A 12447-nucleotide genomic window follows, 5' to 3' on the forward strand; every position below is an offset into this window, starting at 1 on the left:
GAACTACTTCTCGCAGAGAGTGGTGAATTTGTGGAACTCGCTGCCCCATAGAGCGGTGGAATCGAAGTCATTAAATGTAACTCAAGAAGGAGATAAATAGATTTGACAAAAAAACAGGTTAAAGGGATATGGGGAACAGGTAGTGAGGTGGATTTGAGACCAGGAAGAGATCAGCCATGATCTGACTGAGCGGCGGAGCAGGATCGGAGTAGTGAATTGCTGATCTCTGCTCCTAATTCCTGTGTTCCATCAAATCCTGAACACCTGGATGCTGAAAAAAATAATTGTATTTATAATTTAAACTTTACTTTCCCCAATGTTCTTCTGGACTGAACTCTCCTCCGAAAATATTTGGCGAAACAGCGGCTTCAAAAGAACAAACTTAAATGAGTGCTGAAACAAAGTCAGACCTTACCAGAGCCGAGTGACTAGATACAAGTTACTGACACAATGGCCAGAACCATCTTAGATTTTAAAATTCACAATAAAACGTTCATTAAGTTTGTTTTCAATGTTACTGGACCTGGCCTGAAGCAGTTGCATGTATATGTTGATAACATTCTGAAATGTTAAATCCTTTTCCAGATGGCCTGAGAACGTGCACGCAGTTTTAAAAATAGAAAACAGATCGAGTTCATCAAAGGGATACATGCTGCTGCAGGAAACGCAACATAACCCACACTATCTGGACCCGGTTATTAACAAAATTCTGGCCAAACTAAATATTCTGTTTAACATCAATAAAGTTTTCCTGAAAAGCCCTAACACCATAAAACTGAGGACATGGCTACTTAGTACTCAAATACTTAAAAACTGGGAATAGAGAATCTTCCAATCAGATAGAAGATAGTTCGCCTCTACCTTGCAACAATGCATCTCTTCCCCAACATAAGTACAACTCCACTCCTTCAGTACAAGATTTTTTCCAACTATTTCCATTTTGTTTTCAGACAGGATTTTGTTTATTGTCACGTGTACCGAGGTACAGTGAAAAGTATTTTTCTGCGAGCAGCTCAACAGATCATTAAGTACATGAAAAGAAAAGGAAATAAAAGAAAATACGTAATAGGGCAACACAAGGTATACAATCTAACTACATAAACACCGTAAGAAGTCTTACAACACCAGGTTAAAGTCCAACAGGTTTGTTTCGATGTCACTAGCTTTCGGAGCGCTGCTCCTTCCTCAGGTGCAGGAGCAGCGCTCAGAAAGCTAGTGACATTGAAACAAACCTGTTGGACTTTAACCTGGTGTTGTAAGACTTCTTACTGTGCTCACCCCAGTCCAACGCCGGCATCTCCACATAATACATAAACACCGGCATCGGGTGAAGCATACAGGGGTGTAGTGTTAATGAGGTCAGTCCATAAGAGGATCGTTTAGGAGTCTGGTAACGGCGGGGAAGAAGCTGTTTTTGAGTCTGTTCGTACGTGTTCTCAGACTTTTGTATCTCCTGCCCGATGGAAGAAGTTGGAAGAGTGAGTAAGCCGGGTGGGAGGGGTCTTTGATTATGCTGCCCGCTTTCCCCAGGCAGCGGGAGGTGTAGATGGAGTCAATGGATGGGAGGCAGGTTCGTGTGATGGACTGGGCTGTGTTCACAACTCTCTGAAGTTTCTTGCAGTCTTGGGCTGAGCAGTTGCCATACCAGGCTGTGATGCAGCCAGATAGGATGCTTTCTATTGGCATCTGTAAAAATTAGTAAGAGTTAATGTGGACATGCCAAATTTCCTTAGTTTCCGGAGGAAAGACAGCGGGCGATGGTAATGGATGTTCACTGCTTCTCCAGACCCACCTTTTGTTTCTTTACCCGTTTCAAAACCCCCCTTTTGCCTTGCCTTGCATCATCACTTGCAATTTAATCTGTTCCGTCAGACAGCCTTCCCTTTGGTTCTTTCCTTTCCCCGTCTCGGCATGGTGCTTCAAATCTGGTAACATTCTCTAATCGTTCCCCGTTCTGATGACAGGTCACCCCTCTGCCATGAGCTGGCCAAATCGTCTCCTTCTGAGCTGCAATGGCTCGGTGGCCTGAACTGACTTGGTTTCCCTCTGCACGGATGCTGAACATTTCTAACATTTTCTTTTTACAGGTTTACATAATGACCGTACGGCCTCTAGAAACTGAACTGAAACTGTCTGAACTTGTTTCACGAGGGACCTTTCATTGGCAGAAGGAAATGTCTATCCTTAAAAGTTTTCCTTCAAAGATTTTAACTGACGAACTTTCCCGTGTTAAGTCTACTGAGCAAAACATACCGTATTTTTTTAAAAACTGCATAAACAGGAGATATTTTAAGATTGGCTGGATTGAATAATTCATTTTAAACAGTGGAAAGCAGACTAGCACACATTTGGCCCAACCATAGCACTCCCATATCGTACCTCCCTATTATACAATCAAATATTCTGGCAAGCCTGTAATACAGGAATGAAATGTAACAACCATTATATTTGTCTGCATTTCGCCCCGTGTCTGCGTGGGTTTCCTCCAGATGTTCTGGTTTACTCCCAGTCCAAAGACTTGCAGGTTAGGTGGATTGGGCACGATTAATGCGTGGGGTTATGGGGCGGGCCTAGATAGGGTGCTTTTTCAAAGGTCAGTGCAGACTCGATGGGCTAAATAGCCTCCTTCTGCACTGTAGGGGTTAATTGCATTGTTAATGTTAAGCCTACTTGTGACAATAAAGATTATTATTATGAATTATTAAACTGAACGAACAGATTCTTCCACTTTGTTTCTGGAATTTTGTTTTAAGCTGTTGCGAAAGTGCAGAATGGCTATTTCAACAGAACAGCCAAAGCAGTGACAAAAGAACATAGCACCCACAAGCCCACATGGCTGAACCCCTACTGCCCCCTCTCAAGGTACTCAGTACTTTTGTGAAGTACACCCTCAAGAAGATTGTGGACGCCTGGCACAAAACCCTTAAAAAAAAACACATTAATGCATTGATTGCTCTAATCAAGAATTGATCTGTGCAGATTTGATGCTGCATTTAGTACAGGTTGAGCATCCCCTATCCGGAATTCGTGGGCAATGTGCAGTTCCCAACGCAGCGCACATGCGCAGTATATTCCGAAGTCCGATACACACTCTGCTCCACATATTTCGGATAAGGGGCTTTCAACCTGCACTGCGATCTATACAAAGGACATAAAATCACAGCAGAAATAAGGATTCACAGGAATGATACTGGTATCAGGAAAGCATGTGGAACATTCTTTGTTCCAGGCCTGCTCGGGTCCCCTCCCACAACTCCTTTACCGATACATTGATGACTATTTGAGTGTTGCTTCATGCTCTCGTCCAGACCTGGGAAAATTCATCAACTTCGCTTCCAGTTTTCACCCCTCCATCACTTTCACTTGGTCCATCTCAGACACTTCCCTTCCCTTCCTTGATCTTTCTGTCTCCATTTCTGGCAATGGACTAGCTACTAATATCCACTACTAGCCCACTGACTCTCACAGCTATCTGGACTACAGCTCTTCACACCCTACACCCTGTAAGGACTCCATCCCTTTCTCTCAACTCCTTCGCCTCCGTCGCATTTGTTCCGATGATGCCACTTTCCAAAATGGTGCTTTGAAAATGTATTCCTTCTTCCTCAACCGTGATTTCCCACCTACAGTTGTGGACAGGGCCCTCAACAGTGTGCGGTCCATCTCCTGCGCCACTACCCTCGCCCCCTTACCTCCCTCCCAGAACAAGGATAGAGCCCCCCCTCATTCTCACATTTCATCCCACCAACCTCCGTGTGCAAAACATAATCCTCCGCCATTTTCACCAACTCCAGCGTGATGCCACCATCAAACACATCTTCCCTTCACTCCCTCTGTCAGCATTGCGCAGAGACCGTTCCCTCCGAGATAATCTAGTCCACTCCTCCACCATACCCAGTACCTCTCCCATCACCCATGGCACCTTCCCATACAATCGCAGAAGGTGTAACACCTGCCCCTTTACGTGGGCAGCACAGTAGCATAGTGGTTAGCAGTTGCTTCACAGCTCCAGGTTCCCAGGTTCGATTCCCGGCTGGGTCACGGTCTGTGCGGAGTCTGCACGTTCTCCCTGTGTCTGCGTGGGTTTCCTCCGGGCGCTCCGGTTTCCTCCCACAGTCCAAAGATGTGCGGGGTAGGTATCCAAAGATGTGCGGGGTAGGTGGATTGGCCATGCAAAATTGCCCTTAGTGTCCGAAAAATGTTAAGTGGGGGTCACTGGGTTAGGATAGATATGTGGGCTTCAGTAGGGTGCTCTTTGTAAGGGCCGGTGCAGACTTGATGGGCCGAATGGCCTCCTTCTGCACTGTAAAATTTTATTTACCTCTTCCATGCTTAACATCCCAGGCCCAAAACACTCATTCCAGGTTAAGCAGTGTTTCACTTGCATCTTTTCCAATTTGGTCCATTGCATTCGCTGCTCTCAATGTGGTCTCCTCTATATCGGAGAGACCAAATGCAGGCTGGGTGATCGCTTTGCTGAGCATCTCCGGTCTGTGCGCATTCAGGACCCCGACCTTGCCGTTTCTTGCCATTTTAACAAAAGACCCTGCTCCCATGCCTGTTCTTGGCCTGCTGCAATGTTCCAGTGAAGCTCAATGCAAACTGGAGGAACAACATTTCATCTTCCGGTTAGGCACGCTACAGCCTTCCGGTCTCAACATCGAATTGAACAACTGCAGATGATTAGCTCTACCCCACCTCGACCCATTTGTTGCCATCCTATTTCATTTTAATTGTCTTTTACCATTTCTTTCTTGTGTTTATTAGTATATATTAACCCCCCCATTTTATCCACCTTTCCTTACCCTTTTTACTGTTTGCTTCCCCCTTCCCCATCCACAGTTCACCTTCTGATGTTAGTTTCTCTGCTGTTTGGCTTTTCACATCTAATTTTCTCTGGGGACTGCCATTAGCACTCTTTCCCCTTAGTTTCTGTGGCCAGTAGCACCCGGTTTCCCTGGGTTTCTGTGGCTATGACTCATCTTTCATTCTCATTCCACAGTATAAATACAGATACAGATCCCCCATCTCTGGATATGTAAACACTTAATTAACTGCAAATGCTCGCATTCTAAGCATTGTCTTGCATCTTTGAATTTGTCTATATATATATATATATATGTTTCTGGAAGATACCTCTTCATTCACCCGAGTTAGGAGCAGTGCTCCGAAAGCTAGTGTTTGAAACAAACCAGTTGGACTTTAACCTGGTGTTGTCAGACTTCTACCTGTCTGATAAGCAGAGCTAATACACGATTTATTGCGTAAACTAGTTAACAACTTGGATCTGTCAAGTGGTGCGCTTTAGCCTCCGTGCTCCCAAGATTCCTCTTCATTTAATTGGTGAGTAATTCTCCTCTTGCAGGTGAACTGGGTCAGTCACAATAAACCTGGTGAACATCCAGAAACCATTAACATTCTGGCAAACCCTTTAATGCACCACTTGTTAGTGCTTGAAACACGATTTAGTAAACACCCGGTCCCGCCTCTCCATTTTCCTGATATGTTGGAACATCAAATGTAGGAATTAGGAAAAATGGTAAATTTATTCATGATTTAAAAACAAAAATTACACTCATTGTACATCTGGCTGTTTAATGCCAGAAATTAAAACTGCTCTCGAGGAGCATCACCTATTCATTCAGATATAGCCTATATTAAAAATGTGGCGTCTTACATCACACTTCTTGTAATCAGGGATCATTTCGAACTACTTAAAAATTTGCCATGCTCTTCTCCTCTTGGTAGCAGCAGCTCTCCACCTATTTTTGGACCTTTCTTCTCCTACAGAGAAAGAGAGAATTCGCAAATATCAGCAAGTGTTAACCAGTATGTAGACAACAAACATATTTAAACATTTCTGTGGCAGTCTGATATGTCATTAAGCAAACTAGAGTGCTTGCGGTGAATTTTGGTGTAAAACAATTTAGTTACCAACAAAACACTAAATTGAAATGGTTCATCGAAACTGAGACTGGCATTTAAGGATATAAATTAATCTCCATCTGGGCGGCATGGTAGCGCAGTGGTTAGCACAGCTGCCTCACGGCACTGAGGTCCCAGGTTCGAGCCCGGCCCCGGTCACTGTCCGTGTGGAGTTTGCACATTCTCCCCGTGTCTGCGTGGGTCTCACCCCCACAACCAACAGATGTGCAGGGTCGGTGGATTGGCCACGCTAAATTGCCCCTTAATTGGAAAACAAATAATTGGGTACTCTAAATTTATTTTAAAAATAATTAATCTTCAAATCTGAAGTATTAATGGGGAGATGGTGGTGTAGTGGTAAGTCACTGGACTGGCAATCCAGAGGCCGGAGCTATCCTCGGGGGACATGGGTTCAAATCCCCACCATGGCAGTCGGTATAATTTAAATTCAATTAATAACCCTGGAATTGAAAGTTAGTCTCAGTAATGGTAACCATGAAACTACCATTGATTGTTGCGAAATACAAACACCTGTTTCGCTAATGTCCTTTAGGGAAGGAAATCTGTCACCTTTACCCGTTCTGGCCTACATGTGAATCTACACCCACAGCAATGTAGTTGATTCAATGAAGTTGAAATGGCCACTCAGTTCAAGGGCAATTATGAATGGGCAGCAAATGCCAGCGACAACCACATCTGGTGAAAGAATAAAAAGATCCACATGGGAAAAAACCACCAATGCTGCCTATTAAATCACCGTTCATTTATATGATATTAATAGTAATGTATATTATATATAGAGAGACTGAACTGAGGCATAGAGTGTTTTACATATATCGGGCTGAATTTAATAGTTGTGGCAGTGGCCCTGATCACTAACCGGAGAGCCGGTGGCAATCTCGCCATGGCCTTTCCTGGGAGCCCCGATAGGATTGCATCCAAATCTGGCACTCACCTGCCTGCTGACAGGGTTCCCGGGGCGTTTAAGGGTCTCAATTCACCTGGAGCAGGAAAGCTTTTCCACCCATCTCAACCTGATTAAATGCCACTCTCCCACTTTTCCTGGGGTGACTTTAATTCCATTTGTTGTGTTTCTAGTTACCCTACTTCAAAACTAGCACTTCTCCCAAAACTCTCATCTACCTCTTTTGCCACAGGATATATTTTGCTTTCACCCCAACGGCCATCTAAAAAGATGTAAAAAAAGTAAAGGAAATGGGGGAGGGAAAATCAATGGCTAAATTTCAAGGCCCCTTTGGAGTATGTATTGCTTAGTCCAAGACTTTTCAGACTTACCAACCGACTCAAGAACAGCTTCTTCCCTACTGCCATCAGACTTTTGAATGGACCCACCTTGTATTAAGTTGATCTTTTCTCTACACCTTGCTATAACTGTAACATTATATTCTGCAGTCTCTCCTTCCTTCCCTATGTACGGTATGCATTGTTTGTACACCATGCAAGAAATAATACTTTTCACTGTATACTAATATATGAGACAATACTAAATCAAATTTAATTTGTGCAGGTTATCCACATAGCTGCCATATAAACTGGTTGGCAACAAATAGTTTTGCCAGCATCACCCACACCCCACGAACAAATGAAGAGGAGTTTGGTTACAAAGCTCCTTGAGCTGTTTTGCACAGGATTTTGTGGCTTTTTCTTCCTCGCTTGAGAGAAAGTATCATTTTGCAACGTTGGAGATCCCCACCAAAGCACGAAATACCACTCCACAAACAAGAGTTGAGTCAAAAATATGACAGGTTTCAAAGTCACACAATCCCACAGCTTCATATGGGTCAGATTTTTAAAATGGGAGACTTGCGTTCACGAATGCTAAGTTAATAGATAGAGACTTGAGACCTGGTGGTTGCTTCTGGACAAACAAATGGTTTAAGATTCCAGACACTATTCATGAAGCCGGCTACCACTGGATATTCCCTCCACAGAGTTTCCTACCAAAGGCATATCAATCCTGAATAAACTGTGCGATGGACTTTGAAAGAGCAGTATTTGTAAATAAACAACTATAACCAGGTTTCAAAACCTGATATCATACCAAACCACAAATGGGTCACAGACTTTTCCGATGGTGGAAAAAGACTAAGATCCCCAGCAGGATACGGTACCTGGAACATTTTGTCCAGTAATGTCTACTGGGAATAGTAAATCTATTTTTTCCTGTCACAGGTTTATCTGCCTGATTCACATCAAACGGTTTGTATGCTACCAGGTCACTATCAAACAAGTATCTTGGTAACCTCTTGCTCGGCGCATCGCATTTGTTAAAGGTCACAGGGGGTAAATTCCGATGAGGGTTGACATGCACGACTGAACATTGACCTCCACTTCTGACACTCAAGACATCACGACCGTTGGCCGCCGTGAATCCCGCCCCCGCCGGTTGCCGAAGTCTCCGGTACCGGATATTCGGCGGGGGCGGGAATCGGGCCGCGCCGGATGGCGGGCCCCCCCGCTCGATTCTCCGGCCCGGATGGGCCGAAGTCCCGCCGAGAAATTGCCTGTCCCGCCGGCGTAAATTAAAGTACCTATTTACCGGCGGGACAAGGCGGCGTGGGCGGGCTCCGGGGTCCTGGGGGGGGGGGGGGGCGCACGGGGCAATCTGACCCCGGGGGGTGCCCCCAAGGTGGCCTGGCCCGCGATCGGGGCCCACCGATCCGCGGGCGGGCCTGTGCCGTGGGGGAACTCTTTCCCTTCCGCCTCCGCAACGGTCTCCACCATGGCGGAGGCGGAAGAGACTCTCCCCACTGCGCATGCGCGGGAAACTGTCAGCGGCCGCTGACGCTCCCGCGCATGTGCCGCCCCGACATGTCATTTCCGCTCCAGCTGGTGGGGCAACAAACGCCGTTTCTGCCAGCTGGCGGGGCGAAAATCCCTCCGGCGCCGGCCTAGCCCCTCAATGTTGGGGCTCGGCCCCCAAAGATGCGGAGCATTCCGCACCTTTGGGGCGGCGCGATGCCCCTCTGATTGGCGCCGTTTTGGGCGCCAGTCGGCGGACATCGCGCCGTTTGGGGAGAATTCCGCCCCACGTTCTCCATCCCGGAGAGTCTCATCTGATCAACCTATTTTATTGCCTCCACAATGAGACTCTGTAACTTATTGTAGTCGTATTCCTTTAATTAAATGTAATTAGGTTAATTCAGCTCACTGTTTGAATCTTGAGAACGATGTCAGATCAAATGTAGCTAATATTGCCAAACTTTGATCTAAACTTTGGAGCTAGGCACCGACACCAGGGAAAAGCTTTGGCTTAATCTGTTCCCACCCATTAGTGGCCAATGTTATATGGGTGACACAGCAGCACAGTGGTTAGCACTGTTGCTTCACAGCGCCAGGGCCCCAGTGGGCAGGGCCCGGAGTTATGATGATGGTGGACAGGAAGGGGGAGGGAGGAGAGAGAATCATTGAATTGACAGTGCAGAAGGAGGCCACTCGGCCCATCGAGTCTGCACCAGTCCTTGGAAAGAGCAGCCTACTTAAGCCCACGTCTCCACACTATCCCCTAAGCCCACCTAATCTTTTTTATGGGACACTATGGGCAATTTAGCATCCCCACCTAACCTGCACATCTTTGGACTGTGGGAGGTAACTGGAGCACCTGGCGGAAACCCATGCAGACCTAGAGAGAAAGTGCAAACTCCACACAGACAGTCGCCCGAGGCTGGAATTGAACCTTGGACCCGGGAGCTGTGAGACAGCAGTGCTAACCATTGTGCCACAGTGCCACCCCCCCGGTTAAGTTAGTTGGCACGGTAGCACAGTGGTTAGTAATGTTGCTTCGCAGCGCCAGGGTCCCAGTTTCGATTCCCGGCTTGGGTCACTGTCTGTGCGGAGTCTGCACGTTCTCCCAGTGTGTGCGTGAGTTTCCTCCGGGTGCTCCAGTTTCCTCCCAGAAGTCCCGAAAGATGTGCTGTTAGGTAATTTGGACATTCTGAATTCTCCCTCGGTGTATCCGAACAGGCGCCGGAGTGTGGCGACAAGGGGATTTCCATAATAACTTCATTGCAGTGTTAATGTAAGCCTACTTATGACACTAATAAAGATTATTATGCTACCCTCCCATCAGTTCCCCCAGTCCTGCAACAAGTAAACAAACCTACATAAAATTACACGCAAAACCAAGTTTTATTCCATTCTTTTAAACGTTAAGATCCATTTAATTCCTGTTCGGAAAAAACACTGTCTTGATGTAAATCTAATCAGAAATAAGTCGGTTGCTTTGAAAGGAATTGTTTAAAATTTGCCTCACTCGCCTCTGTAAAGGATGGAGGAATCGACTGCCCTGTTATACCAGTAGCAATTCAACAGATACAACACATAAAACCCAATCCCTGGCAGCAAGCTATTCAGAACACAAGAACCTTAAATGAACCCACCTTCAGCATTCCATCTCTCTCCCACTTAAACAAGCCACAGTTGCTGAAAAGAAACATAAGAAATTATAATTGCGTTAGTCAAGTCAGTAAACCATCATTTCTTAGGTCATTCCAATGGTTTGAAATGCATTTCAAGACGAAGGCCTGAGTTCCCAGAGTCTAATGAAGTTCCAACAGTACGTGACTAGTTTAAATGAAGGTGCAAATACAGAGATCAACATGATTTGGATAAAAAAAGAATCACATCTGTGCTTAACAGCATACAATTTTGAGTACGACTATTGAGAATATCAGTCTGTTGTGACATTTGTTCCAGGACATTATTTAATTAGACACCAAATCGGACATTGCTTTATGTAAAGTACAGTAATATCTCCCATGCTCATTACTGCAGCCTGGAATTGGCGGTTAAAAACAAAAATAAAACTCTGGCGCAGCACAAAGAGCTCACCTGGTCTATTTAAAATCACAAATTGGAAAACGGTGGAAGAATGTTTGACAGGTCAAGTTCTTTATTCTCCTGCGACTTTTACTATCAATGTTCTGCCATTGTCTGCTGAAACCATGCACTCTGGGTGCGGGCTTTGTTTTACAGGCACTGCTTACCCCCAGTACACCCCAATGTGTCCCTTCCTCCTGGGTGAGGCCAGGTGAACCAGGTCTTATCTGCATACCCATATATGGGGCTTCCAGCATCTGTATAGCTATGAACCAGTACCCATTCCTTAATTCAGGAACGTTCTGGTCCATATATCTCAGGAGGCGCTCTGAACACTATGTGCTTTTAAAAATGAATAGGCAATTATTTTTTTCCAATTAGGGGCAATTTAGCGTGGCCAATCCACCTACTCTGCACAACTTTGGGTTGTGGGGGTGAAACCCACGCAAACACGGGGAGAATGTGCAGGCTCCACATGGACAGTGACCCGGGGCCGGGATCGAACCCGGGTCTTCAGCGCCGCAGACAGCAGTGCTAACCACTGCACCCCATGCCGCCCTCCTGAACACGAAGTTAACAGATAGAGCTGGAACAAGTGGTGGGCCCCACGGAGTCCAAGTTGAGAGGACACAAGAAACAAGTTTTGCTCTGCAGTTGAAATGAAGAAAAAAAAAGTGGAACTGCTTATGCTGCCACGGTTCTGCTACCTTGATCTGGAAATCAATCATCCATTTCATAATTATTTTTACACAATTTTTCTCTCGCCATGATTTCCTGCTGTTAACGATCAGGAGGGGGATCCTCACTCCTCTCAACACCAATCATCTGCAGCAGAATTACAATCCTAATTGTGGAAAGCTAATCTCTTAAAAATAAGGACAGCGCACTGGGCTGCCTTCAAAAGGGTCAGCTACACACCAACAATAAATATTTGACCAGCAATTAGAAATTGGTAAGAACTTTACATTTCCCCAAATTCAATAGTGCTGTCAAGAGGGTAATATAACTTATTGGATCATCATACACTATCGTAACACTACGCTCACTCCATTTTAGTTCAGAATCAGGCTGGGCTTTAACTCAAGGTTTAGGCTGCATTTACATAATAACATTTAAAAAAAATATTTTTATTAAGTTATTTGAAAGTTTTAATAATAATAATAATAATAATAACAATGACATGAACATGGTACAATAAACATTTCCACCCCCATCCCAATCTTCACACATCCCAACCATAAAACAACAATCCCCCCCTCTCCCCCCCGGAATATTGCATCTGCTGACATTTTAATTTTCCCCGAGAAAGTCAACAAATGGCTGCCACCTCCGGGTGAACCCAACCATTGACCCTCTTAAGGCGAACTTTATCTTCTCGAGACTGAGAAACCCAGACATGTCATTAACCCAGGTCTCTATACTCGGGGGGGGGGGGGGGGGGGGGGGCGCTTGGCACATGATGAGGATGTATTAACCCTGCTTAAGGCACCCGCCCATTGACCCGCCTCTATCTCTCCCCCTAGCTCGGCCTCCCACTTGCCCTTAAGCTCCTCCACTGGAGTTTCCCCCGCCTCCGAAAGCTCCTGGTAAATATCTAATAATAAAACTTATTTTGTTTTGAACAGATGGAGCTGGATATAAGACAATAGTTAGACCTTAGCTGGAATATTGTGCACACTTCCG

At 45.4% G+C, this 12447-nt stretch overlaps 1 protein-coding gene across 3 annotated transcripts in view; it reads right to left on the reverse strand.

The window, feature by feature from the left end:
* Positions 1 to 1237: 1237 nt before the first annotated feature.
* The window catches only part of mcm10 (minichromosome maintenance 10 replication initiation factor), a 79546-nt gene continuing 68336 nt past the window's right edge, over positions 1238 to 12447 (reverse strand). For 2 of the 3 annotated variants that reach the window (XM_072470996.1, XM_072470994.1), the window contains exons 19-20: positions 10326 to 10368; positions 5528 to 5784 (exon numbers count right to left, since the gene is read on the reverse strand). In XM_072470996.1, coding sequence (XP_072327097.1) covers positions 5701 to 5784; positions 10326 to 10368 — 127 coding nt within the window. In that variant the 3' untranslated portion in view covers positions 5528 to 5700. Of the gene's footprint in view, positions 1687 to 5527; positions 5785 to 10325; positions 10369 to 12447 lie in introns of those variants that run through there. The other variant, XM_072470997.1, reaches the window with a different exon arrangement.

This window comes from Scyliorhinus torazame, chromosome 13 (assembly GCF_047496885.1).
Source record: "Scyliorhinus torazame isolate Kashiwa2021f chromosome 13, sScyTor2.1, whole genome shotgun sequence".
Classification (NCBI taxonomy): domain Eukaryota; kingdom Metazoa; phylum Chordata; class Chondrichthyes; order Carcharhiniformes; family Scyliorhinidae; genus Scyliorhinus; species Scyliorhinus torazame.